Raw genomic sequence first — 26,872 nt, 5'->3', positions numbered from 1 at the left:
GCAACTGTTCAAAGACGCATAAATTACTTATGCAGAAACATGTTTCAAGATAGGAGCTTCACAGTTTGTGCTTTCCTTGGGCTGAGTAACATGCTTCAAGAGTTTTCACAGAAGAACATCTTAGTCCTTTTTTAAAAGCCCCCAGCTGCCAATGATATATGCAACTCTCTTTGGATTATCAAATTTAATATAAAAATTAAATCTACAATTTGCAATGTCTGTAAAACAATCCTTAAAGGAGGAACTGACCCCTTAGCTATTAGCTCATAAAGATAAAGTAACAGTAACCATTATATTAGTGGTTCAATTTAGTAAATCTGAGAAGAGTCTTTTCTTTCATTAGAATGGGTTTAGCCGAATTCCTGTTCCCAGTGGAGAGAAGGGATTCACTTTGGCCCACATCAACGCATCATTGAGTGAAATTGCTGACTTTCCATCTTCAAGGAAAAACACTGGACCCTAGTATGAACGCACAAAATAAAACATGCATTTAATATAGAAGTACTCTGAGAAGAGAATTACTGTAGCAAAGTAAATGGGATGGATTGTAAACAAAGTGTTCTTCTGTTGAAATAAGTTCTTCTTTTGCCAACTCCCCTACCCACTTACAGCTCACTGCACCATATCCAACATTATTTGCAAGGGTCCCCCAACTACCAGTAGATTTTCAGGGGCTGCACTGGAAGGGATGTCACTGGTTTGTCACCCTTTTAAATCTTTCACTTAAGAAATATGCACAAATGTTTTCAGTTGTGCTTGCACAAGCTTGCAGATAAGATGTGTCTGAAATATAACACTATATACATTCCATTAGCTTACCTCTGCAGGGAGATGACAAGTTGGCTATAAATCTAAGCACACTGGAGTCTAAATAATTTTTCTAAGATGATCCACATAGTTAATATTTTACCATTAACTATTACAGTTAACATTATCTTCTCATTCTTTAAAATGAAGCTTGCAGTTAGTCTAATTATGAAAGAAAATATACTTTCAAGACTGAAGAACCAAAACTGAGTGAAGATTCATAATAAATCTGAATGTGCAGACAAGTTAAGCAGACAAAGAAATACAGAATGACTGTAAGCTTATTTAATCTATCCCATGAATTTAATGGATATGAACAGATCCTATTACATTGGATTGCATTCAACAGTTATGTGAGTGGAAGCCTACTTGCACAGTTAAGTGTTTTTCACGCTCTCTTCCACTCTGCAACACCCTATTCCCCTGAAAAACTTCTGGCTCTAGAGGACATGAGGATGTTCTGCAGTGGACAACCTCTCCTCAGAGCCTCTGATGCCCAGGAGGAAGTTTTCAAGGGACACAGAAGTCTGCAGTGCATAGGACAGGATGGGGAAATTCCATTGAGTGAGCAGTTTCTGCTGCTGGATAAAATCCAAAAATATTTTCAGAATTCTTAGGGAGTGCAGTTGCATTCCATCAACCAATACCTGTATTCTTAATCCTGTCAAGCAAGAGATATGAACATCTGAGTGACTAGGAAGATTAGATCCAGTAACATAAACTGGTCCTATTGTTACTTTCAGAGGTTCTTCTTTTATTCGAGATAGCAGCGATGCATACATTTCTTGTTGCAATTCTGATGGAGGTGTATGCGGTAATTCATCACTACATCTGTGAGAAAAATACATCATATTATTTGCAATAAGATTCTAGTTTTACAATATGCAAATTTTAAAAGATTTTTAAACATCTAAAAGTTTCAAAGAATTCCTGGAATATTTTTCCTCCAGAAATGAATGTATACCCATTCAAAGCATCTAAACTTCTATTATGGTCATTGTACACCTACTTGTTTAGTGACTGAGTACAAGCTCTCCAAGCATCTAGTTCCTCAGAAAGTTGTTCAATTTTTAGGGGTACACACACCTCCCGTCTTTTTAAAAGCTGGCTGGAAAAGAATGCAGAAGTTTGCAAACATGACATAAATTCTAGCTATATATGAATGTCTGATAGGTAATAACTCCATGATTAACTATTCTATAAATAAATTTTAGACCTGAGCACAAATATTATGTTTTTTTTTTCTTCCCATCCTGAAGGCTTTGTGGAGGCAACAAGAAAATCTCTATGTATAGCTATATTACACAGGAAATAGTAACAACCTCACTGCCTCTTCTGCCCCTCCCCATCTCCAAAGAGCACTTTGAAGATGCAAAGCAAATACTAGCAAATAAAAACCTTTTCACCACTTCAATAAACATATCTGTCACAATCACCAGGCCTTTGTTTGAATGAAGAACCATCTTTCTGTGCTGTACTGGTCTGTGATCTTGCTTCAGGTTCTCTGTAAGTCCTGGGAATTAAAGGTCTCAGAGACTTAAAGGAATACTTACTGCTGCTGATGGATTGCTTAAATTATAAACAGCAGGACCACAATGGCAATTAACTTCACATATATTTAATATAATCCTTCAATTTCTCAGTTCTTGAATTTGGGATTCTTGGGTGGCTAATGCTGACCAGCTGCACAATCAAAACCTTTAAGACATGGTAGCTTATTTAAATCATGGCATACCCCACTGATAGTTGTTATGGTTACTGGGGCATTGTTTCCTCCTCAAACAAGCCGTACTGCCTAGTCCAGACAGCACAAGTCAAGCTGTGATTATAGAGATCATGCCCCTGCAAGTGCCACAATTTATATAAGACACTGTGTCTTAAATAAATACACAAACCAAGGTGGCCTGCCTGATCATGTGAAACAGGTCAGTAACGGAAGGGTCAAAGTACCTTTTGTGCAGCTGGAAGGTCTGATTTTTATTGACACTTTCTGCATGGGAAGGAAAGGATCCTATCTCCACCCTAATTTTAACAATGCCCCAGAGGGGCTACATAACTCAGGGAAAGGCCACCACAGGCACCAGTAGGGGCTTTTTAAAAGTCCTGTTGCCTTGAGTGAATGTGAGTGTGTGTGTGGAGGGGTGGAGATCAGTAACACTGCAGAAAAGATTAAACATTAACTCTCTGGATGGAGCAGGGAGTCCAATGAATACCATATACCTCCAATGTACATAAAGGCATGGCTGATACCCACTCCTTTAATACAATGTGTAGTTTCACTCCAAGACAACAACAACAACAAAAACCCCAAAATCAATGAACATCAATGAATTATTGAAAGACAGCAGTGCAGCAGGGCTCAGCCAGGTATGAGAAGGAAGGCTGAAACTTGCAATCTGAAAGGCCTGAACAAATAAAACAGGTTTTCACTTGGGATGTCATTTTGGGAAGCCCCCTCCTTAAGACTTAGGCCACCCCAGACAGGCATGCTAAGGTCCTTTCATTCCCTAACTTTCCCCACCTTTCAAGTCTACCTGCACAAGTGTGACTCTATCCTAAAGTAATAATTTCCAAAGAGGCAGCCATATTAGTCTGTCACAGCAAAATGTTTTACAGCATTTCAAAGATTGACAAATCATGGGATAAGCTTTTGTGCCACAGAGTCCACTTCATCAGATATGATATTCTGCCTATGCCCCACATTCTAATAATCATTGTTAAATGTAAATCCACAGATTTGCTAAGATTTTTTTCCTAAGAAACTAATCTTTTCTTCTTGCTAGTTTCAATTTATGTTTTTTTTTACTGTTATTGGTTTGAAAAATAAATGCACATCTCTTCTTTAAATTTTGCTTTCTGTTGTGTTTATATTGTTTATGGTTTATAGTTGTATGTCTTAGTTCATATTTAAATTGTTTTAATATAACCTGTGCAGATGTTGTGCTATTGAACGACAGACAAATGTTGGCAAATAAATTAATTAAGGCAAGGTAGCAATGAACAATGATAGTATAAGCCATATTTCTGCAGTTAATCTAATGTATATTCATGTAAGTATAACAATTATATAGAGATTTATACACTGTTCAAGTGCCAGTGGACACCATAAATTGTGGAAATAATTTTTGTAGGCATCTGATTCTATAAGTTGACAACTTTTGGGGAAGGAGAAGCAATGTATAAAACCCAGCATAATTCCAACAGATTTTGGATGCAACTATATCAGTAATAAAGACTGTTACCTTGTATATTCATAAAGTGCTGGCACTATGCTAGTGTATTGTCTTCTAATAGCCAGTAAAGCACCAATGTAGCCACACAATATTAACAGCTCATTTCTAAATCTGAAAATAATAAACACATGTTTCCACTATTTTGCTCAATCATTATGGATAGATATTACTGGTATACAGAATCTGTTTGCTGCATTTATATGCTGTTTTTCAGCTTAGTTTGCAACGCAAGTTAAATATAACAGTTAAAACCTTTTAAAATTAAGAAAGCAGTAACACACACACACATTAAACTGGGAGAAACAGCAACACTAACTTTGTAAAATCAAAATAAATTTACCAATATTCAAAAATGATCATTAGAATCATAGGTAAAAAAAAGAAAGGTTATGACTTGTATCAGTCAGCTAGTTAAAGATGCTGATTCAAGCCCAGCTCATCAGTCAGAATGTGTTTTCTTCAAAACCGTGGTAAACAGGTATTCTGTTAAGAGATGACCTCAACATGCTCCAAACTAACAGCAAGTGTATTTTCACTTCCACAAAACTGCTTACTATTAATATTTACATTATGTACATCAAAAAATCTACCAGCTTTCAAAGGCAAATGCAAATGAATAATGTATATGCTTTGTAGCAGCTAAGATTCAATATCATAACTTTGAGGCAAAACATACTTACTCACTACATTTATGAAGCAGCAACTTTTCTGTACGAATATAGCTTAGAAGATCAAGAAATGGACAGACTGAATCCAGGCTCCATTCTGAGCTACTGATTTGTTCTGCGAAACATAAAAAAATACAGAAATGTTGAAGAAAAGAGGAAGAAAGCACAGGATAATTTTTAGATTATTTAGACAAAGTTAGAACCCTACCTTTGACATACTGAATGCCTATAGGAAGTGCATTTTCTGGTTCTGTAGTTAACAGAAAATACTTTATTGACCCAAATATATTTCCTTCAGTCTGAGCTGCCTCTGCCAACTTCATGCATTCTTCTACATCTGGTAGGCCACACTGAAAAACAAAATATGTACAAACATTTACCAATTTGGATAGAAAAATGCAAACTGGTATTTTGCAGAGTGGAGTGGATTCGACTGAAGTGGAAGCAATGATAACACATGAAGACGTTCCCCACAGTTCAGAGGTGTAGTTTCTTTTCCCACCCAATGACAGGAATTTATCTATACTGCTAGTGGAAAGGAATATTACAGAAAGCATGTGCTTCCCATATCTTCAGACTCCCATTTCTCCATTATCCAGTTTCTTGTGCAAGAAGAATGGATGGAAGGCATATGTAAGGAGAACTGTATGGGCTATGTGGCACAGATGTCAACTTCTCATTACTGGTAATGCCACCTTGTAACACCTATACAAGTATCCCTTTATTTGTGCTGGAGGTGGGCATAGGAAAAGGGTTCTCTTGTGCCCTGTGGATGCAGCTACCGAACATCAACTGAGTTCACTGCATGCACAACTGAGTATATATTATTCCTTAGAACAGGAAGAGTAATCTCTTTAGCATGAGCATAAATCTGTTCTTCATGCTGATTTAAGTACCTTAAAACTACAATAAGGCCACGATTCAATAGCTCAGTTCTGCATACAAGCTTCATCTGTACAGATGCTTTCCATTCTTTATTCTAATAAAAATTATTAGAAGTCCAATAAGAAATGCCCGTTTGACCTGAACTTCCACTGTGTGGTGGCATGGAAATGAAATAAATAACAACAACAATATATAGACTCTGGCAGAATCAAAGTCTGAGGTGAAATTGTTAAAATATATTGCTAATATAAAAATAGGAATATTCTGAAATATAATACCCACATAAAAACATTCCAGGCATATATAGCAAATATTGACAGCAGGGAGACTAAATAAACAGTCAAACAAATAATGTAGAAATAAATCTGAATGCTCTATAATGGAAGAATCTTATAATAAATATATCTAGGTATTAACAAATTAACATGAAACCTCTTATGCTACTCACATAAATGGTTAATAGACAGTGGGCCTCTCAAGTGTACCTTTTCATGTAGGTCATTTATTTCTGCTGTGCATCCAGGATAGAAAGCACAAAGCTTTACTAACTGCAGTTCATTATTGGGAATCATCATGAGAAGATCTGCTGCTAAATCCCTGTGAAACAACATAAACAGGTCATGGTCACTCAGCAATATGTGAAGGTAGATAAGCAGTGCCAGAATTGAGGCGGATTGTTTTCCTTTTGCTCCTCTCTGACTGAAATTATAGGTGAGGGGAAGCCACTCTTACAGCTCTGGTCATAATGCAGAAACTGAAACAGAAATGAGATGCAATGAACCTCAGACTCATGTGTTCTCTCTCCTTTTCACAAGGTAACTTTCATCATAGCATGCAATTGTGATTTGCTCTGAAGGGAAAGCCAATGCTTTCATTCTCCTCACAGGCACAAAGAGGAAGCATGCATGCCCAAGGCTCTCTCCCAGTTATCTGAACCAAGATTTGAGAGAATGTCCGAAGTGGGCCACTGTCATATTGCCCATTTCAGTTCCTTAGGATGGAAGCAAACAGCCAGGTATGAGCAGTCCCATCCATGTGGACATGCTTTACTGAAATCATAAAATGGGAGATTTTATAAATGAGAAAACCTAGCTCAGGCAGATTTAGCATTCAAGATCAAAGTATGCCTGCTAATTTAACTTTAAAACTAAAGCTATTAAACACATATTTTCAATGTGTGGTACCATGCAGACATTGTTTTGTAACTTCTAGGAAAATAAGTCTTTACAGGTTTGAAACCATTTATCTTGTGACTCCAGAAATGAAACTGTTCAGTCCACTGTAGATAGAGTATATTATACCACCAATGGCATTAACCTATGAAGTTGTTACCGCTGTGAAACTTGCAAGTCAATGCCATGGGCTCTCTGTGAAAATCCTTCATCATTTAGGATCAGAGAAGATCTGTACAGAATGTGTATGCAGAACTATCCCAAGCCAGTGCAATCAATGGCAAAGCCTACAGATTTATGTCAGAACCATGCAAGCATATAGAACCCTATAATGATGTCTATCGACACTTAACTTTCTCTATGGTTAATATTTGAAGGACTGTGTGTTTACACAGAAAGCCATTTTTTATCTGTGCTCCTAAGGACAGTTAATAAACATGCTCATTGTTTCATGATCACATGTGTACACCAGTAAATAACTAACTGAATAAATAAAAAGATAGTGTGATGTTAATGGACAGCTTTCAAACAAATCCAATCACTCACTCCCTCACATACACTTAAAATAAACTGAGATTCTTTAATTGATTTGCTGGTAATATATACTTTGAAGACACTGGGCCCCCAAAGGCTCTTTTGACTGAGCAAAAATTGTGCTACTCTCCAGTACTACTTTAACATTGCTGCTTTGTCAGCATACTGTTAGGTTTTCAAAAACAACAGTTCTTGAATTCTATGACTACTTATATATGAGTACAGCACTTTTCAATATCAGGCTGTCACAGTACAAGCTGTATCCCTCATGGAAGCATTCGATAATCTCACAATGGGAGATGGCTGTTTTTGAATAGGTCCTTGCAATTAGAACTCAAGCTCATCAGTAATCCATGGAATTCCATTAATAACCTACTCAGTCTGCCTATTTTATTTATCAACAAAGATAATGTAGACTGTTGAGTTCTCTTTTTAATATAACCACACAATATTCCCTATTTCCCCCAAAATAAGACCTAACTGGAAAATAAGCCCTAACATGATTTTTCAGGATGCTTGTAATATAAGCCCTACCCCAAAAATAAGCCCCAGTTAAGATCATCAGCCAGACAGATGCATTTGTATGTCTGTTGCAACACAATACGGGGATTGGAAAGTTATGACAATGTTCCAGAAGAAGATAACATATTTGAATAAATGGAGATTTTTGTACGTAAATAAATGGAGATTTTTGTACATAAATAAATGGAGATTTTTGTTCATGAATAAATGAATAAATGTAGACTGCTGTACATGAAAAATAAGACATCACCTGAAAATAAGCCCTAGTTCATCTTTTGGAGCAAAAATTAATATAAGACCTGGCCTTATTTTTGGGAAAACATGGTTATTTTGCAGAGGACTAATTAGATGCTCCCCTCCCCACTCCAACCTCTCTCTAGAAAAAGAAAGTACCTGTATCCAAGGGATGGAAAGCTAAAAAAAAAAATCAAATTTTAACAGACAAAAATTACATTCAAATATTTACATACACAGAGCAAATTGTGAGAGAAATGGGAAGAATGGTGCTCAAGTTCTAACTAGACTAGGGAAGTGTAATCACTATAATGGTAACAGCTACTGCAGTCATACTGACTTGTTCCTCTTATCCTTCAACTATTCAACCAAATCCTACAGTTCCCTTAAAAAACTACCTTGCATACTGACACTGACATGGTTAACAGAACACAACAACCCATCATGGGTAACTAGCCATGATGGGTGGTCATGCTGTCCAAACTCAGACAGCTTCCTGTATTATGGTTTGAACAAGCCACCCTAAAAACCCATTGTTTTTTTGTAAGGACTGTCCAGCCCATGGACAGTGTATCATCTGAACTTGGCAAAGGAATTTTATTAATTGGCAAGAGTGGCAAACCTCCTGCTGCTCTTCTGGGTTGCCTGTGCCACTACCAGCACCAACCCACCCATTAATGCCCAAAAGGCACTTTGGAGCAACTGTCACTGGTTCAGCACCCTATCTCTTTGAGGGTGGGGGCAGGGGCTGTGCACTTGAGCTTGCGAGTGCACAGGGGCATGTTTATAGCTTTTTGATATGTCTTGGCTTGTCCAGTCAATTTTCTTGTATGTTTCAGTTGTTGAAGGGAGTGCAGAACAGTAGGCACCATAAAAGGAAACTGATGAGACTGCACATAGCCTAATTTGTACAAGGCTACCAAGGACCAATTGCCTAGTTGTCAGCCGAACAGTTGGTAAAGGGGAAAAAGCAGCAAAAGGAAGTGAGCCAAAAGGGGTGCGTGTGTCTAGGAAGGAAAACAGATTTCCCACTTAGCAATGCAATCCTCTAGCTTTTAACTCAGAGTTTTCAGTGCCCTCCACTTTTTCAACCATTTTCCAAATGTCCAGCTATTTCAAAAGAGGGAGATATTAACACCTACAACTTCTTGCAGCTCTTTTTCATCCCTGTTCTTACTGTACTTCATTGCTCTCTTTGACAACTGAAACAGACAGAAATTAACCAGGCAAGGCTTCTTTTAACAGCCATGAATGCATTTCTGGGCACATGTGAAAGACCAGAAAATAACTTGAAAATATTGCAGTTGAAAACAATTGCAGTTTCATGGGCCTGAAAAATAAGGACTTCAACTGTGCTGTTTTTAGGCTTCAGAGAAAAAACCCCCACATGTCCATGAATGAAAAAGAGTAGCAATTGAAGCAGGGAAGGGGAGCAAAGAGCAGTTCTGCTGAAAAGAAACTAAGATACTGACTAGAGGACTGAGAGGAAGAACAAACTATGTGGAGACCAATTGTCTGTCAGAAGCAATGATCATACATGACAACTAACTAAAAGCTGTTGAACTTATGGTTAGTTTTGGCTGAGCGGCAGCAAGCAAACATGGTGCCTCCTGTGTACATGTTACTTCTGCTTTCCTAAACGGTCCAAGAACCCTCTTGTTCCTGGCTTATCATGATGTTCAAACCTGGCAACTCTGGAGTAAGAGTTAAACAACCCACCCAAAATTTACCCAATAATAAACCATAGATAAAACTGAGATTTTTTTAAAGTTTAATAACTCAATCTACCAAGCTGTGACATAATGAAAACACACCAGGAATAAAGTAATTCTGGGTCAAAGGAGAAGCAGGCAAGCAGACAAGAACCAGCTTGCTCACTTCCACAACCACACAACTAATTCATGGTTCATTAACCATGGGTTCTTTGAATGTGCAAACTGGGTCAGAATTTCTTTACCACAAGAACATTAGTTCACAATATGCTCAACACACCATTGTAGCTTAGCTTCAATTTCTCATTATTTCTTTTGATAAAAAATAAACACTAATTTTGAATACTTGGGATTTTTATAATAGACCATGGTTTGTTAGGTACAAAATATTTGGAGTGAGTTCTTACCATGCTGTTACAGTCATACATTTTCTTGCTAGTAACTCTAGCGCATAATGTGTTGCTTGTGCTGCACATTCTCCTAAGACAGTACCGATGCTGACTGCCAGCTCCAGTTCATTTCCACGAATCAGGTTTGCCATGGCAAGCTTGCTCAGTAAGAAAATCATATAATTGTTACAAGCATCTCAAGGATTCTTTTTCAAGAATTTATTTTCAATAATACAGGAGTGGATTATGGGAATCCAGACACTACTGTCTTCCATTTATAATCCTACTGTATTATGTAGTAAGGAAAAAATATGGAGGTAGGAAAACACAGGTGGGTTACAAATGAAAATAATGTTGTCTATACCCCTTGCAAAATTTCATGATTGAAGCAGAGTGATTGCACAATAAAATAATCTATGCTAACTGATTAACCTCCTCAGGTGTGGTTTCTTGTGTCATCCAACACTGGCAAGGTTAGCTTGTTGGGATGGTTAACCTATGGCCTGTTGTAGAGTAGTTTGTTAACTATCCCAACAGGTCATTCTTGCTAGTTTCAGAAAACATAAAAAGCTGTGTGGCAGGGAATTGGCAGTTGTTAGCACTATAAACCACCATGGCTAGTAAGCCAAAGTGGGCTGTAGCCATCATGCAAACCAGATCAAATGTTTCTTAACTGTAAGAATCTAACTGGGCATTTTATCTCTTTTGAAGGAAGTTTAAGGAATAAGGTGGTTGTAAAGACTCCAGTGGACACTGTTTCTTCCTCGAATGGTCAGACATGCATTTGTGATATCTTGAGCTCAGTTTGAACTTTTAAAGAACTGGTCTATGACAATGTAATAAAAAAAAAAAGATTTTTCTGTGGCAGTGGAATTAGGCTTTGCATTCCATTGTTCCCATGACTTCAATGGTTGCTGCTTGCAGTGGCAGGAAAAATCAGCAGCTGCTTCATAACCAGGAAAGAGGAAGAAAGAATGCAACTGACAGCAATGCATTGTCTGGAATACATAGTTCCTGTTACACATTAATGCTTTTTGTCCTCTTCCCTACCTATAGTTTGCTAAAGCTCTTCTAGGGAAACAGGGTAAAATCTGTATAATAAAGAAGTCCGTGGAGACAGAGAAATTAAGTTCACAGAACTGTGATGCATAGCAGAATCTAAATTATATTGCACACAATATATGCTGATTTCCAGTAGTATAAATAAATCTAGTAGTGATATAATCTAACAAATGAAATGCATTTAAAATTTCTTCAATTATTTTCTGCCAGGTTTTTAAAGCTAACAATGCAGCTCTTACGTGTTCTTTATTTTACACCTATTTGTGGCAAATCTTGGCTATCTCACTGATGTAAAAACAAGTTTATTTTTATATAACATTGCCTTTTATTTAATAAATGTATACAAATGTTGTGCTTAATAAGAGTAATTGATACCTGTTAGTATTTCTGTAGAGAGTGGGTAGAAAAAAATTACCTCAATATTTTCAACAGCTAGATGGCAACAAGCAGCCATTACTGAGCAGCCATCCTGGAAATACCATTCAGCCAGTTCTTCAGTGACTTTATGTAGAAGTCTATGCCCAAAAAAAAAAAAAAAAAAATCATTTGGATTACACTGAAGCTAGATTGCAGAGAATAGCCTAAGACATAACAGACCTATTCCCTTTAAGACTCCCAAAAAGCACCAAGAACTGGCTATTCCATCTCACCATGACCATCCCGGCATGATTTTCCTAAGCTTTTTGCCACATCCACAGGATGAATCTTTCTCTTGACACAAGAGTCTACACTGATACGGTTAAAATGTCAACTGAATTCTCACCTCTCTTTCCTGGGAAATGGGGCATTAAGTTAGCCATCAACTACCTATGTAAAGATTATACCAACACCATTGGCTAAATGCTCACTGAAGGATTTCCTCAAATTTTCAATTTTCCAATCCAAAGACCACATAAAATAATAGCACCATTGGAAAAAGCCAAAATCAGATTTTGCTGGTTTCTTTTAAGAGAGAAGAGGTGCATTCCTCTCCATAAAGTCCCTCAGGGATGCTATCTGGTTGAAGGAGAGAGATTTGGCTATGGGCAGTACAGAATGAAATTAATAATAATAGTAGTAGTAATAATTATAAAGGGAGAGAAGAGGAAGGGAGTGGTATACCCATGAAAAACCCAATCATCTGTCAGGCTGATCATGGCTACTTTGCAAAACAACAATAGATTTGTAGCATAATGGCAGGGTGAGCTGCTGTGCCATGGAAAGTCAGCCAGGATCTTAGAAAATGGTAGGTGTATGGTAAGTATATGCAAATTGGAAAACAACATGGTACTGGAGCATCATTTTAAAAGCTTCAAAAAATCTGATAGTAAGGATTTTGGATCTGCAAAAAGCTAGTAATGATTCTCAATGACTTTCCTGAAAAAAGATGAGGGAAGAAGATTTGTTAAATATCTGATAATTGCCATGCCTCAAAGAAGTAGAAATTTGATGTTTTGTCAATACTTCTTGAGTGACACTACTTAATAAAAGATTTGGCAGCTGTATCACTCCTTTTTTTCACATCAACAAACTTAGTAGCCCAAAACCAATACATATTGATAAAGAAATTATAGATCCAGATAAATAAGCCAAGCTCCAAAAGGGGCTTCATATTTGATACCCCACCCATGTATTCCCCAAAGTTACAAGATTGGAAAGTTTAGAATTAGACATTGTTTAGGGGAATCTATCTACTATGAAGAAATGAAAAACAGTAGTTTTCCAATTTCAGCAAATAGTATCTAATCTCAAATATCAGTACGCTATTTTTTCAACCTGTCAGGTCATCCAATTAAAAAAAATTCTGTATGACTCACTCATTATAATCTTCCATGCTATTTCCTTCAACATTAGCTGAACCATTAGAGGCTGGACACTGGAATGTTTGTATATTTCCTTCACATGCTGCCTAGAAGCAGTAAAATAATGTCAACCAAAGCAATGCACAAAATTCTTCTCGATATTACTGGAAGGTTGAGGAGGAAACAATGGGCTAATAAAGGAAATTAAGACAAAAATATAAAGCAGGCATAGCGCATAGCACAGAAGAAGAAAAGTGCCCCCCTGCTATATGTTACAACATTTTAGAACACTAGAATTCACACATTCTGCATATGGGGAGGGCCTAACTTATTTGAACTGCTTTATTGTCCACAAGAAAATACTATTTTTAGGAAAAGCAAACAAAACCAAAACAAGCTCCAGCCTAAAAGCAGAAAATGAAAACGAACTTTCTTTGGAACCTCATGCAGGTTCTCTAGTAAAAGCTACATTTATGGATCTGACACACTTAAAACCTTGCCAGAGCTTTATGCTAGCAGCTGTATTCCTCTTACCCTTGCATAAAATATCTACAAGTAGTACTAGTTCACAGGGATAACTTCCAAGAGCAATGTGGGATCCATCATTAAAATTAGAATTAAAATTCTGGAACACAGGATTGCTGGCAGCATAAACACCAAATTTATTATTTGTTTGACCAGCACGTAAGTTATATTTGCTACACTGATTTATACCCCACTTTGAGTGCCATTTCATTGGTACAAGGAAACAAAGGTATAAAACAAATAAAATAGGTCAAGATGACAATATATGTAGAAACAGGTAAATCTAGAATGGGTGTATTTCTTATCAATAATTTCATTTCTGATACTAACAAAACATTTTTGATCAGTTCGACTACATATGTTGATTTAGACACAATGTGTATGAATATGTGGCAACATTTTACAATGTCATTCTTCAACAGAAGGGCTTGAATTTGTTTTTGTTTTTATTTCAGGAAAAAGTAGGAAACTATAGAAACAGAACACTGATCATAGTTTGAAACTATATACTTTAAACTTAATACTGTAGGTTAACAATGTACAGCTAAAGGCTTTTCACATCTTGAAATATGTAGCATTTACTGACGTACAATAAGCACCTATAGTGGTACCTGAGCAACTAGCAGAGCTTCTTTAAGCTGACCTCTTGAAGTAAAAAATGTGACAAGCTTCTTCACATCACCAGTAGCTATGCAATATGGAATAACATCATCATTTTCTTCCTGAATTAACTGGTCAGCTCTCCTAAACAAAATCAAACATCTCAGCTATTTAGTTTCATTGCAGTTATTTACTGTAAGATCCAGTCACAGAGCATCAGTGGGGCTTCAAAATTTATAAAGCTCACTGCCACTTATCTGCCTTTTCAGGCAGATAGTATATTTTAATTAAAATTTGTTAAAAGAATCTATCACAAGCATTTATAAGAATTGTCTCAAATGACCTATTACACACACGCACACACAATGATGCTTGGAGAATCTGGTTATCAGATACATTTTTCCTTTAAAGTTGGAAAATATGGACACCATGAAACTTTTATTTTATTATATCCCTCCTTTTTTCCTGGAAGGAACTGAAGGCAGCTCACATACTCTTCTTCCTCTTAATTTCATTTTCATAACAACCCTGTGAGGTAGGCTATGCTGACTGTGAAAACCCCTAAGTCACCCAGTGAATTTCATAGCTAAATGAAATGAGAACTAGAAACAGGATCTGAATCCCAGTCAAGCATCTTGTTCCCTCTGTGGCCAACCAGATGCCTATGCAAAAGTCCACAAGTAGGGAGTAAATGCAGTTGTACCTTCTCACTGTTGATCCCCAGCCACTGGTATTCAGAGGCATGGTGCTGTTGATCCTGGAAGCAGCATACAGTGTAACCACTAGTATCTTTATCCTCATAAATATGTCAAATCCCCCTTTAAAGGCATCTAAATTGATGACAGTTCCTATACTGTTGCTGGCACCCATTTGAGTAAGGTAGAGAAAAGATTTGTTGAGCAAAGACTGGGTTGGCAAGGTCTATGTTTATAATTCCTGGACATGATTTAAAAGGGTTACAATTTTTGCTTAATAAGCAACTCCCTTTTTCAAATTCAAAAGAAGTCCTGATGGATGTGTTATGATTGTGGCTGGGCCATTACTACTACTAGTACATTTGGGCCAGCCACAGACTCTTAAGATTAAGCTACCTTACAAGTGAAGATAAAGTGGAGAGAAGAAGGGTTATGTAAGCCACCTTAGATTCCTCAGAAGAGGAAAAAAGGCAGAGTATAAATGTAGTGTAATATAATAATTAAATAGTAATAATGATATACGGATAAAGCAATTGCTATGATTGGGCCCAACAATGACTTTCTGGTTATGTTATATGATTGTTTTGGTTGCTACTGCTTATGATTATCTGATCAGTGGCAGGAATTTTTATGAGATTTTAGATCCAGTGATGGATAGGCGAATGCCTGGACCCAAGAGGCAAATTGTGATGAGGCTCATTCTTCAGGCCTATATGAATGAAGATGATTTGACTGATGCTTGGAGAATTTTGTATCCTTTCAAGTGAGACTACACTATTATTTCAAAAGTACATCGGAACTGCTTTCTAGTATATTATTTTATAGTTCCTATAGCTTCATAATGTCAAATAAAAGTTTATAAGATTGATATGCTGATACAATCAGATTATGCCCGTATTTACCTAGAGTTGCATTTTTTGGATTTTCAAGGTCCCTCTGCCTTACTGTTTCTTTTCTTAATGATAAAGTGTCAAAAAAAATCAGATTTCCACTGAATATTTTGAAGATAATGAGGACAGTGTTGATTCTTGCACCACTGTGTGGGAGGCCAATAAAGCTTTTTTACCTGGGGTCAATTATTGTCTACAACTTTTGCTTAAAGAATTTTTTGTTTTAAAAAAAACCAAGAGTTAAGAAATTGAAGAATCTTATACCCAGCTTGATATTTCCTTTACTGCACAAATATATCAGAAAGAACAGAAAAGTTTAATGTGAGTTAAATAACATCCTTCTCATAAGTAAGAATTTATTTAACTGGTTTATGTCAAACATACTGTATTGGTATATAAAAATTTTAAATACATACCTACAGAAATATTGACAAAATTGTGAACATACCTGTAAGATTTTGGCACATACTCTTAAGCAGAAGAAATACTGTAATGTTATTTCAGTAGATATAAATTCACAATTTTGAAAGTTTTTTTTCTAATGTTTATAGTATGGTAGTGAAACATCAGACGAGGATATAAATAGGGTTTTATTTCTTATGCTATTCTTCCATGCACAGATTCCTCACAAAGGCATTTTTATGTTGCCTTAGCATATCAAAGAAATCATAAAAATGCTTGGAAGTATCTCCAACTGAATGGTATTTGCTAGTTTCTTCATTCTGAAACTTTTATGACTTTATAATTTTGAATAGAATTCCCTTCTTTTATTTAATTTATGATGATTCCAAAACCTGGTGAGGATCACACTTGTTGTGCTATTAGCCCATTTTGTTAATGAATGTAGATATTAAAATATGAATTAAATTTTTTGCTGACAGATTGGTGGGATTTATCAAACAGACAGGGAATCAATAATCTTAGACTACATGTTGATTTAATAGTTTAAACTTGGATAGAGCAGTACAGATTGTTATTGATTCTTTCAGTGCTGAAAGGATCCTTATCAAATTAATTGGAAATCCATATTTACTACACTGAGTAATTTTAGCTTCCCTGATAAATTCTGCAAAAGGGTTAAAACTTTATATTCACCCCCTAGAGCTGCAGTTATGATGAACTGCCTTTTTTCCAACTTTTTAATCTTACCTTTGCATTAACTTCTTCCAGTATTTCATAGATACCCCTGGTGCAACTGAAAGTGCTTTGTCCCACTAGAAGAGAATATGTTGTGCATAATATTATTTATATTTAAATTCAAGAAACATGAGCCATTCAATCATTTTTGAAAACAGCCCCCTATTCTGAAGATTTTTTCATTTATAAACTAACCATTTAGTTAGCCTTTCCACTCCTATTTGAAAGTGAAGAATATGAAAAATGAAGTAGTCAGTAAAGAAGCCAGTTTGCCAATGGTCATTCTTCAAAAATGAATTGCAGAGTAATTCTGTGTTTACTGTATATGCATAAAATAAATTGGTTTTGAACAAACTCTTTTCCAGATAGTCTAAGGGCAGAACCTCATGTAATTCAGCAAACGTGTTTTCCTAAATACTTTTGGGTTAACAGTAATGCAGGCATGGGAAGGAAAGACATTTGCAAAGAGAACGGAATGTTTGTGAGGGTATTTAATCCCTTTTAAGCACCCAACAAGTCTTGTTTACACCCTTTCCCAAGACTTCCCAGTTCAGATTCATGGATATGCTTTGGAATGTGTAGTTCTGTTTTAAAATAAGGGGAAAGCATACAGAATTAGGGAACCCTACTTTAATAATATATCATGCAATGATCTAGTATTTACCTCTCCAAGTTCCACCATAAGTTCACAGTATCTCTGAATCTGCCCGAGTCTTAGATGTATCTCTGCTGCTTCCTTTAGCCTTTCTTCCTTGCTAGGTGTGCCAATGCCACCTCCAAATTTAGACATCTTTACAGTTGTGAGTTCCTGGGCTTTAGACTGAAAGAAGAAAAAAATGCAATAAGCTGTTTCGCTACAACATGTGGTAAACTTTGATAACTTTGGGGCCTAGCTGCATGGCCCCAATTGCTAGAGAACTGCTGCTGCATTTGAAGTTCTATTCCCCCCTCTACCCGCCAAATAATATAACTATGGTCCATCTGTAAGGCAGAAAAACTAGTACCATGCACTACACTATTCAACCAACTTATTTCTGACTTGCAGAAAATGTTCCCATGCCTTCCTTTCATGTTATTTGCCTGGACTTTTCGTGCAAAACCCTGAAGCCCTTATGCAAGCCCTGTTGAAATTAACACATGTAAATTTTCCTAATTTCATTCAGTGGAATGTACATATGGGAAGAGTATCCAAAAGAAACACCTTTACCAACAAAGAAAAAAGACCAAAACTTGATCCATTGTTAATTGTAGCAAAATAGAATTTTGATATTTTGGTAGCATATTATGTAGTAACAAAAAGTACATCTTGGAATGTCTAGTATTGTAAGATATTTTATAATACTTGCTGTGTATTAGTCTCACCAACATGGTAGTTTTTACATTTTAAAAATTGGCAGGTTGAAAATCCCTTCCCAACATTTCCATTGGAAAACAAATTTGCTTTACTATTTCTATACTGCCTAATGAACAGCCTAATTAAGAAGAGAGTTGCTATATTCCAAAATTACAGTTCCCATTTATATATCTGGTATGGGTTCGTATAACCATTTACAACTGTTGTAATTGTTCGTGTAAAGAGAAATACAAACTATACCTAAATAGACTAAACATGTATGCCAGTCACTGGCCTAAAATCAACTGGCTCAAGGAAACAAGAGTGCAGCAAGAGGTATAAATAAGTGCATCAGCCAACTAATAGACAACTCACTCAAGTAGGAAAAGGCAAGATTTCTTGCTAAAGTACATACTATTTTCATAATGGGCATTTTGCCATATGAAGTAATAGTATCTTTGTTGTAACTGAGAAAGAAGATGGTCCATTTGCATACTTAGCTTACCATTCTAAATCTAACCAGATGTTTCATGTGCATAATCCCTTTGCAATAATTCTGTGGAAGCAAGCTATCATCTTGGCCTTTTATTACAGCTACAAGATCCCATAAGTTTTTACTGCCTCCTGGGGGCTGGAATAACAACAACAACATGAAGTACAAGATTAGTTAAGCTATACAAGAATTAAGTCTGTAACAAAATGGTACAATCTGCATGTTGTCAGTCAATGGGAAAGCAAGAATAGGTCAGTTTACAAGTAAATAAGCCAACACTGAATTTAGATTAAAAAGAACACCAACTTGGTTCTTGCATGCCCCCTATTTATGTATGTATAGCTGCGCATTATTATTTATCTATTCTTCATCATCAATGTTACAGATTAAAACCTAAATCCAATGTCCACCCATATGGCAGGACTTCTCCTTCCCCATGTGCCTTCTAGAGGGCCCCTAACTCTCAGCAGTGGATTTGAAGGGTGAGCAGGCAGTTTCAAGAAAGAAAAGGAACTGTTCCATTGATGTTTCCATTCCAGTGGCACATGGTTAGGGTTGGATAGGAAGGGAAAGAACATGGAGGCAGAGATAGAGGAAGAGCAGGTGTTTATTACTTATTTATTATTGCCTAGACCTGGTTAGCAGTAAAATCTGAAGACTAGGGCATAGTGTTTCACAAGAAAATGAGGAGGAAGCTGAGGTAAACAGGGGTCATGCTATTTTTATGGCTTGCTCCATTGTATAAACCCAGCAGCATGGTTTCCATACTGCTGCCATAAAGTTTCACAGAAAGAGGTCACAGCTTTGGAATGTTGCTGGCAGAAGAGAAACACACCATGCCACCTCCAACAGTGATCTTGAGGGCAGCTGTGTTTGGCACTGCTTGTTGCTGCAGTTCACACATACATCACTTGGAAGCTGCTCTGCTGTTGCTTTTCTTGCAGAAACATTGCTCATCATTCTGTAAAGTTGTCTTTACACAAAATGAGCACATGGGCTATATGCGGGGTATTGCGAACAGGGCAATTGCCCTGAAAAGTCTGCATCCCCTGTTTTGCTTCCTGCCCTCTCCTCTATTTCCATCTTTTCCCTGACAATCCTCAGGAGTCAACAAAGTCCATTGCCACCTACCCTCAAGCTCACCACTGCCAGGCGTGAGGCACAGGAGATCCACTTCACAGTTTCCCACTGGTTCTGAGAGAACTACCTGCAGAAGCTCCCTTGGGTAGAGCCTCCATCCCAGCATGTATGCCAACCTAGTTCCTGGCAGAAGCCACATTAGCCATCCTGAGATCTTGTATAATAGGACAGCATACAAAAGCAATCAATCAATCAATCAATGTGCCCCTCAAGGTTTCCTGCCTGTCCCACAGATGGAAAAGGATGGATGGGGCCATGGTGCAGATTTTTTCTCCACCCCTGCATTGCTATGAGAAGCACTCAGAGCCCCTAACACATTGCTATAAACTAGCTATATGTATGAATTTATAGGTGTATGTTGCCATAAATCAGAGAGGACTTGACAGATGACTTGACAGAACATAACAATGTACCTGTATCATTTTTACTATCAATTTTTACTATTTAATACTCACTGATAAACATTCTGAAAGCCATCTCAGTTTTCTCCCTCTAGAATTTCCAGTCACTTTGTCCACTTCTTGTTTTATATCTCTTGATACTTTGCCACATAGCAGAGGAGGAGCACCTACTTCGATAACACGATCTATTAAAAACAAATATTTACACCTTTTAAAATAAGAAGGTTAATTGGATATATATATGGTTAACTGTCAGAGTCCCACATGTGAAGGAACCTGCATACTGCAAGTTTCTCTAGCTGTTAGGCTCTGTTAATCTTTTGGTCTGCAGCTAGGGATTCCATAGTAATTCTGCAGGTTTGGTTTTAACCACCAATATTGCTCCACTGCTATGGACAATTATACTGAACATTGCATATGCCTGATTTTATCAGATTTACTTTCTATTGTGGGAAAAACCTTACTGGCAGCTACAATCCCTTGCACAAGCTAAGTGGAAAGTGGAAAAATGAAAGTCTGAATGCAAAACTGGATGTTTGCCAGTACTGTATTGCCCTCAGCAGGATAAACATTTCCATACAAAATTAGTCACATGGAACTGCCCATCACTGGAACTCTGAATGAAGCTCAATGAGCATAAAAATAACAAGGAAACAAATAATTTTAGAGCCTGTAACTGGCATTTACAGGATGGTCTATGCTAATCAACCTATAGACCTAAAGTAAATATGCTTGATATCAAGACAACACAATAAAATGATGTGAAAACTGTTGGGTATCCAGCCATATAATATTTGCATTTGCCTATGCAATATTGACAACATGCATGAATCAACTGACTGCTGAAAGTCTTTTTTCAGGACTCTAGGGAAATCATGTGATTTCCTCCCTCTCAAGTCTGGACAGGTTGATGAAGTCCATCCCACATGCTCTCTCACACAGAGAAGCAAAGATATCCAAAACATTCCATAAACTTTTAATGGATATTAAAGACCATGGTGAAACAAAGTGGAAATTTTTGAAACACAGGGATAATTTCTACATCCATAGTATCAGCTCATATGAGTATCACCCACCAGTGTTTCCAATAATCTCATCCCATGATCTGTCTGCCAAGATATTTATCTGAAGAGGATTTATTAGAGGTGTTAAAGACCAAAGTCTCACAGTGGAATCTCGAGAACAAGAGGCCATAGTGAAGGGACGACTAGGATGACATGTTAATCCTAATGGAAAGATATTTTAATGAATTAGTTTTAAAATACTGAATGGAAATATTTAAGAAAATTAAGTTTACTGAAAATGTGTTGAATCAAGTTCCTTAAATACATTACCATAGACATCTGCACCATGATCATACACTGTGTCCAGACAGATTCCATCTCTTGTGTCCCATACTTTGATTGTATAATCCCAGCTACCTGATATCAGTAAATAGGGTATTTCAGTATTCCACAGCAATCCTCGCACTGGCGCTGTATGCCCACTAAGAACGTTTATACACGCATCTTGTGTATAATCCCAAATTCGAACAGTCCTGTAACACGAGTTGATAAAATGTCACTTTAAATAAAGATGCTCACACCACAGCATTCAATTGCATGCACGTTCTCCTACTGTAAAATTAACAGTCCCTAACCAAGTGAAAAACTTTGGTGAATTGCTTCAGCAATTTATTTATTTATTTATTTAGAAAATTTCTAGGCTGCCCCATTCGCCGAAGCCTCGGGGCAGCTTACAAATAAATAAATTAAAATACATAAATAACAATATAAACTACACATAACTGTATAAAATAAGTCACCCTGGCCAAAAACTTTAAAATAAAAATAACATTAACAATTAAAAAGATGCTTGAATAAAAAGGTCTTTGCCTGGCACCAAAAAACAAATAACAACGGCGCCAGGAGGACCTCTCTGGGGAGCGCATTCCATAGATTGGGTGCCACCACAAAGAAAGCCCTCCTCCGAGTACATATCCTCCTAATTTCCTTTATGGAGGGTTCTTGTGAATTCCAATCACAAGAACTTTCAGGTCTACAAAAGTTCCTGACATTTCAAAGGTGACCTGTTTGTTGCAATGCTCACTTCACTAATGCATATGGCACAGAACACCATGTGTATGCTTGCTGCCACTCACACATAAATCTGTTATCACCTACAACTACATGTGAAGCTCTACACATTATAGTCTTCCCCTTTTCATCTTCCTTCATCAATTTCAAAATAAAGGCTTTTGTTATCCACTTAATTTGGTCAGAACCTAGCATTTCTGCAGTTCAAGCCAATATATGTTTACTCAGAAATAATGTCCACTAAAAGTGCACAGAACTGCAGCTGCAGTCTCAGTGAAAGAAGACAGGGATAGCACAGCCTTTATCTTCTTCAGCTGTCTTCAGAGAAATGGAATTTGGTTCACTATCAGGTAACTGAATCACTGTCAAGGCAAGCCAAAGTTAATAACCTATTGGGCCATTTGGATATTGCTCAGAGCTGGACTTAGAGAATTTTTAATAAATCCTTGTGGGTGTGAACGTGCTTCTTTCCAATATCATTCCAAATAGTAAGCATCAATGGATAATCCCAAAGTCTAACCAAGACTAGAACACTGGACTCATCGAGCTACATAGGCCCTCTCAGAGTAGGACTATACACTGGTACAGTGTCAACTACAGCAGCTCAGTTCCAATCTAAACCATCCTTCCACATAAGTCATCCTGTAGTTTTGATATCAGATGAATATAATATATAAAGACAAATAGCATACACACTGAGTACAGTCTACCCTCATGTACTGAATCAAAGACAAGTCTCCCATTGACTTTAATAGTATGGATGTACGGCATTTTTTATACTACAGTTACACCATAATTCCAGCCCAGACATGCTCACCCATCATCAGAACCACTGCATAAGATTCCTTCTCTCAGAGGAGACCATCTTACATGAAACACTTTTGCAGTATGCCCACTGAATACTTTCAGTGGCTGATCAGAGCTAGTTGCTAGGTAGTAGACACGAACATTTTTATCTTCACAGCCAGTGGCTATCATATCTCTGCAAAAAGAATATAGTTATTAATTCTAGAGCTTTAATTATTACCTTTAACATACAATGCTAGCTGGCAATAGCTCCACTAATATCACTTAAGTTTCCCAGATAGTGAGAAAGAAATGAAATATTGTGCAGAATATTTTGCCCCCCTAATCCAGTTATCCAAATCAATTAAACTGTACGCTGGGTAGGGTGTACTGGAAGTTGTATGCTTTTTCTGTCTAACCTAGCAAAGGATTGTGCCCTCAAGAAGTCATCGAATAAATCCAAGCACCTCTTTCCTTTATACTAGCCATCAACCCCAGGCAACATGGCCAATGGAAATATGCTGAGAGTTTTAGTCTACAGTGTCTGGAACCAGGTTGGAATAGTGAAAGAAGGAGAAAGAAGAGGGGAGGGCACAATGCCATTCTACTCACATCTTGCATTGTTACACCAACTGTCATCATTCAGATGTTAATAGGTTATCGTTCTTCAGAGTTCTAAGTTTATTTTACTGCTCATCAATGATCTATGAAGTACCAACATTGTTTTCTAAAATGGGGTTCCAGCATACTCAACATTTTACAGGACCTTTGTTACAAAGAATCTTCCTATTCCTCCTTTCCAATATCCTTCCTGTAAATAAATACTTGGCCCACAAAGGTCTCCTGAGAGCCAAACACATTGCATGCAAGGTATTTTTAGCAGTAGTAAACTGTTTTGCTCTATGTATTTGGAAGTAAATCTTTACTTGGAAATAAGTTATTCTACCTTTTAGAAACAGTGAGTCAGAAGGGGACCTCCCTGGCCATCCAGTCTGACCCCTGGCTCCAGCTGGCTCTGCTCACAACATGCAGAGCCAGCTTTTAATGCACTGCAATTATTTGCAATTGAAATACTACTTTTAATAAGAGTTTTATTAAAATACATATAACATGAAGCAAATGTTTTACATGTTCTTAAGGTTCACGTGCAAACTGAAAACAAGCACTTAATGAGTTTTGCTCAAACTGACTTAGGGTCCAATTGTATGCATGTTCAGACAGAAAAAAGTCCTAAAGCTCTCAGAATTCCTGAGCCAGTCAGTCCCATTGAGAGTTTTACGACTTTTCTTCTGTCTAAACATATTAGAGTTTGGCCTTTGTTTTCCATAATTCCACTGCAGGTAATTCAGAAGTAAGATTTGGGGGAAAAAACAGAAAAAGCAAACTGAATGTTTTTTTTAATTCAAAAAGAACTGAATGTTGTTGCTATACTGTATTTTATAAAATAATAAAAGGAAAAAGACAAACTTTGTTAATAAGAAAAACCCAGTAACTATCCACACAGCTGTCAAAGTAAAGCAAAAATATAAATGGTAGAGGAAAAGAAAGAATGGAGAAGAATGAAGTAGAGAGAGTCAGAAGAGATGAAACATGCCTTAGCGCTCCAAAAGATACCAAAGCTCATGATACACTGCTTACCATAGGAAACCTGTAAGCAGTTTACAAAACACATCACAATACAAAAGCATCAGTTAAAATGTTTCAAATATTTAAAACCAAAGTGAAAAGCATGATGATTAATAAGCAACTACCTGGGCAGCACAATCATTCAGAGACTTGGGTAAAGAGTTTGCTCTTTAATAGCTATCTAAAATATGGGACAGTTTGCACCTCCTGAAACCCTCTGGAGAGGAGGGTATTTCATAAAGTGCTATAACCACAGAGAAGGCTTGCTTCTGGGTTACATAACTGGAGGTCACAGTACAGCCAGGAAGGCCTCCTCCAGTTATCTTACTGATCAAAAAAATCTGTATCAGGGAATGCAGCCTGATTCAAAGTTACTCAGGGCTTCATATGCTAACAGCGACATTTTGAACTTGGCTCAGTAGCTAACAGGTAGTCAGTGGTAGCCATATGGTAACCATATTGTCACAAAGTGTTGCAAGGCCATTTTTTAAAAATTAGAAACAATATCCTTTTACACTGCAGTCCAGCATATCCAGCGTCTGAGGAAAATTCTTTGTTCCAACAGCACAGCCCTATCCCTCCTGATTATACAGGGTTAACAAGCACTCATAACACTGGACAGGTATTACAAGATCAGATTTTATTTTAATATGAAGCAAAAAGAGGAGGTTGGAGTAAGACTCATGTCAGATCTTTGAAGCTTTGGAACAGTATCAAAGCATGATGTGAGGTCAGGGCCAACAATTATCCAACAAAATTAGTCCAAAGAAAAGTGTTGCTTCTTACTAAGTTCTGAAAAAATATTGTCAGCTGAATTAGTTCCAACCTCATATCTAGCCTCACTTATTTTATTCACTTGTCTGCTTTCCTTTGGTGATTATGAACTATAGTTACAAATCCCAAATACCACTTACAGTGTATGGCATCCATTTATTTTCCTCCTATAATGATGCCTGAGGAATATCATTGACGATCCCATCAGAGTAAAAAGGGTTGGCATGTCAGAAGCTCCAGCTGCTTCAGGGTTGGATGTAGATGGTAAGCATATGTTTCAACTGAATGTACTACCATGCAGTCAAGTGTAGAGATTAAATTTGGTTTGCAGTTCACTAAATGAGTCAAAACTGTCATCCTGATTAATTAACTAATAGAGATTGTATTCCACAGTTCAGCCAGGTTTTTCTGTACATCTCCCCCAAATGCCTTCAGTTTAGTTACTAGTTTACTGGTGGGCTCACTGATGGAACTTAAGGTATTTGGTGTTCCTACATAAGTAGAAAACAATACTGATAAGCCATTCAGGTGTCATCTCAAGGCAGGTTCAAACCAGAAAAATAATTGTTTCATATTACATCATGACTTTACTAAGCCAGATCAAACCAACAATTAGATTGCATTAGCTATACTAATTTTAGAACAAGGCTATTTTAACTTTTATTTTTCTTTGGAACTTTGAGATAAAATAGACAAAGAAAACTTAAAGAATAGTTACTCACTTGTTGTTTTGACTCCAATCACAGCCAAAAACTGCAGCTGGATGCCTGTACTTGTGCAGAACTTTGCCATCAATGGTCCGAATAATACTTAGAGAATTGCAGTAGAAAACATAACTCAGAAATTGACAAAGTTTTATGTGAGAAGCATTTAAGTTATGTTATTTAGGGAGCACTCCTATACAAACCATGAGAAAATTAAGTCTTAGAACTCCTAGCATTCTCCAGCTAGCTAGATGAGGAATTCTAGAAGTTCTAATGCTCACTTTTCACATGGTTTGCATGGGATCGAACCTCTAGTTATTATAGATCTTAGTACTAAAGTCTGAAACAGGGACCACACTATCAGCCACAGAATAAAATGGATGAGCCCAAGGGTGCAATAAAGAATTTTCAAATGTGGTCAGCTTTTATCCAACAAATAGTATAGAAATATTAGAATACATGCAATTTTATTTATATCCTATGAAATGATGCAGGGCTGCATCAAATTAAACTGATGATCCCCTGTCACCATATACAGGTTATCCTGATTCACAGCAGCTGCCCCCAGCAGAATTATCTGATATCCTTTAAATGCGGGATGCCAAAGATTAAGCTGGTTGCTTTCTACATAAAAAGCAGGAGTGGGGAACTTGTGGCCCTCCAAATGTTCAGGCTTACAGCACCTATCATCCCT

At 37.0% G+C, this 26,872-nt stretch overlaps 1 protein-coding gene across 1 annotated transcript in view; it reads right to left on the bottom strand.

Moving 5' to 3' along the window:
- Positions 1 to 339: 339 nt before the first annotated feature.
- Positions 340 to 26,872, bottom strand: part of LOC123021704 (WD repeat-containing protein 17-like) — a 48,563-nt gene continuing 22,030 nt past the window's right edge. Inside the window, exons 11-30 of the mRNA XM_044426723.1 lie at positions 26,197 to 26,283; positions 23,106 to 23,270; positions 21,548 to 21,750; positions 21,290 to 21,439; positions 20,268 to 20,398; positions 18,685 to 18,810; positions 17,511 to 17,666; positions 16,859 to 16,923; positions 14,136 to 14,268; positions 13,015 to 13,106; positions 11,634 to 11,733; positions 10,175 to 10,314; positions 8,215 to 8,235; positions 6,079 to 6,190; positions 4,917 to 5,058; positions 4,721 to 4,823; positions 4,050 to 4,151; positions 1,817 to 1,915; positions 1,455 to 1,638; positions 340 to 459 (exon numbers count right to left, since the gene is read on the bottom strand). Of these exons, the coding sequence (XP_044282658.1) occupies positions 340 to 459; positions 1,455 to 1,638; positions 1,817 to 1,915; positions 4,050 to 4,151; positions 4,721 to 4,823; positions 4,917 to 5,058; positions 6,079 to 6,190; positions 8,215 to 8,235; positions 10,175 to 10,314; positions 11,634 to 11,733; positions 13,015 to 13,106; positions 14,136 to 14,268; positions 16,859 to 16,923; positions 17,511 to 17,666; positions 18,685 to 18,810; positions 20,268 to 20,398; positions 21,290 to 21,439; positions 21,548 to 21,750; positions 23,106 to 23,270; positions 26,197 to 26,283 (2,431 nt within the window). The remainder of the gene's footprint in view (positions 460 to 1,454; positions 1,639 to 1,816; positions 1,916 to 4,049; positions 4,152 to 4,720; positions 4,824 to 4,916; positions 5,059 to 6,078; positions 6,191 to 8,214; positions 8,236 to 10,174; positions 10,315 to 11,633; positions 11,734 to 13,014; positions 13,107 to 14,135; positions 14,269 to 16,858; positions 16,924 to 17,510; positions 17,667 to 18,684; positions 18,811 to 20,267; positions 20,399 to 21,289; positions 21,440 to 21,547; positions 21,751 to 23,105; positions 23,271 to 26,196; positions 26,284 to 26,872) is intronic.

This window comes from Varanus komodoensis, unplaced genomic scaffold (assembly GCF_004798865.1).
Source record: "Varanus komodoensis strain SLA01 unplaced genomic scaffold, ASM479886v1 scaffold174, whole genome shotgun sequence".
NCBI classification, from domain to species: domain Eukaryota; kingdom Metazoa; phylum Chordata; class Lepidosauria; order Squamata; family Varanidae; genus Varanus; species Varanus komodoensis.
This window is presented reverse-complemented; position numbering and strand designations above follow the sequence as displayed.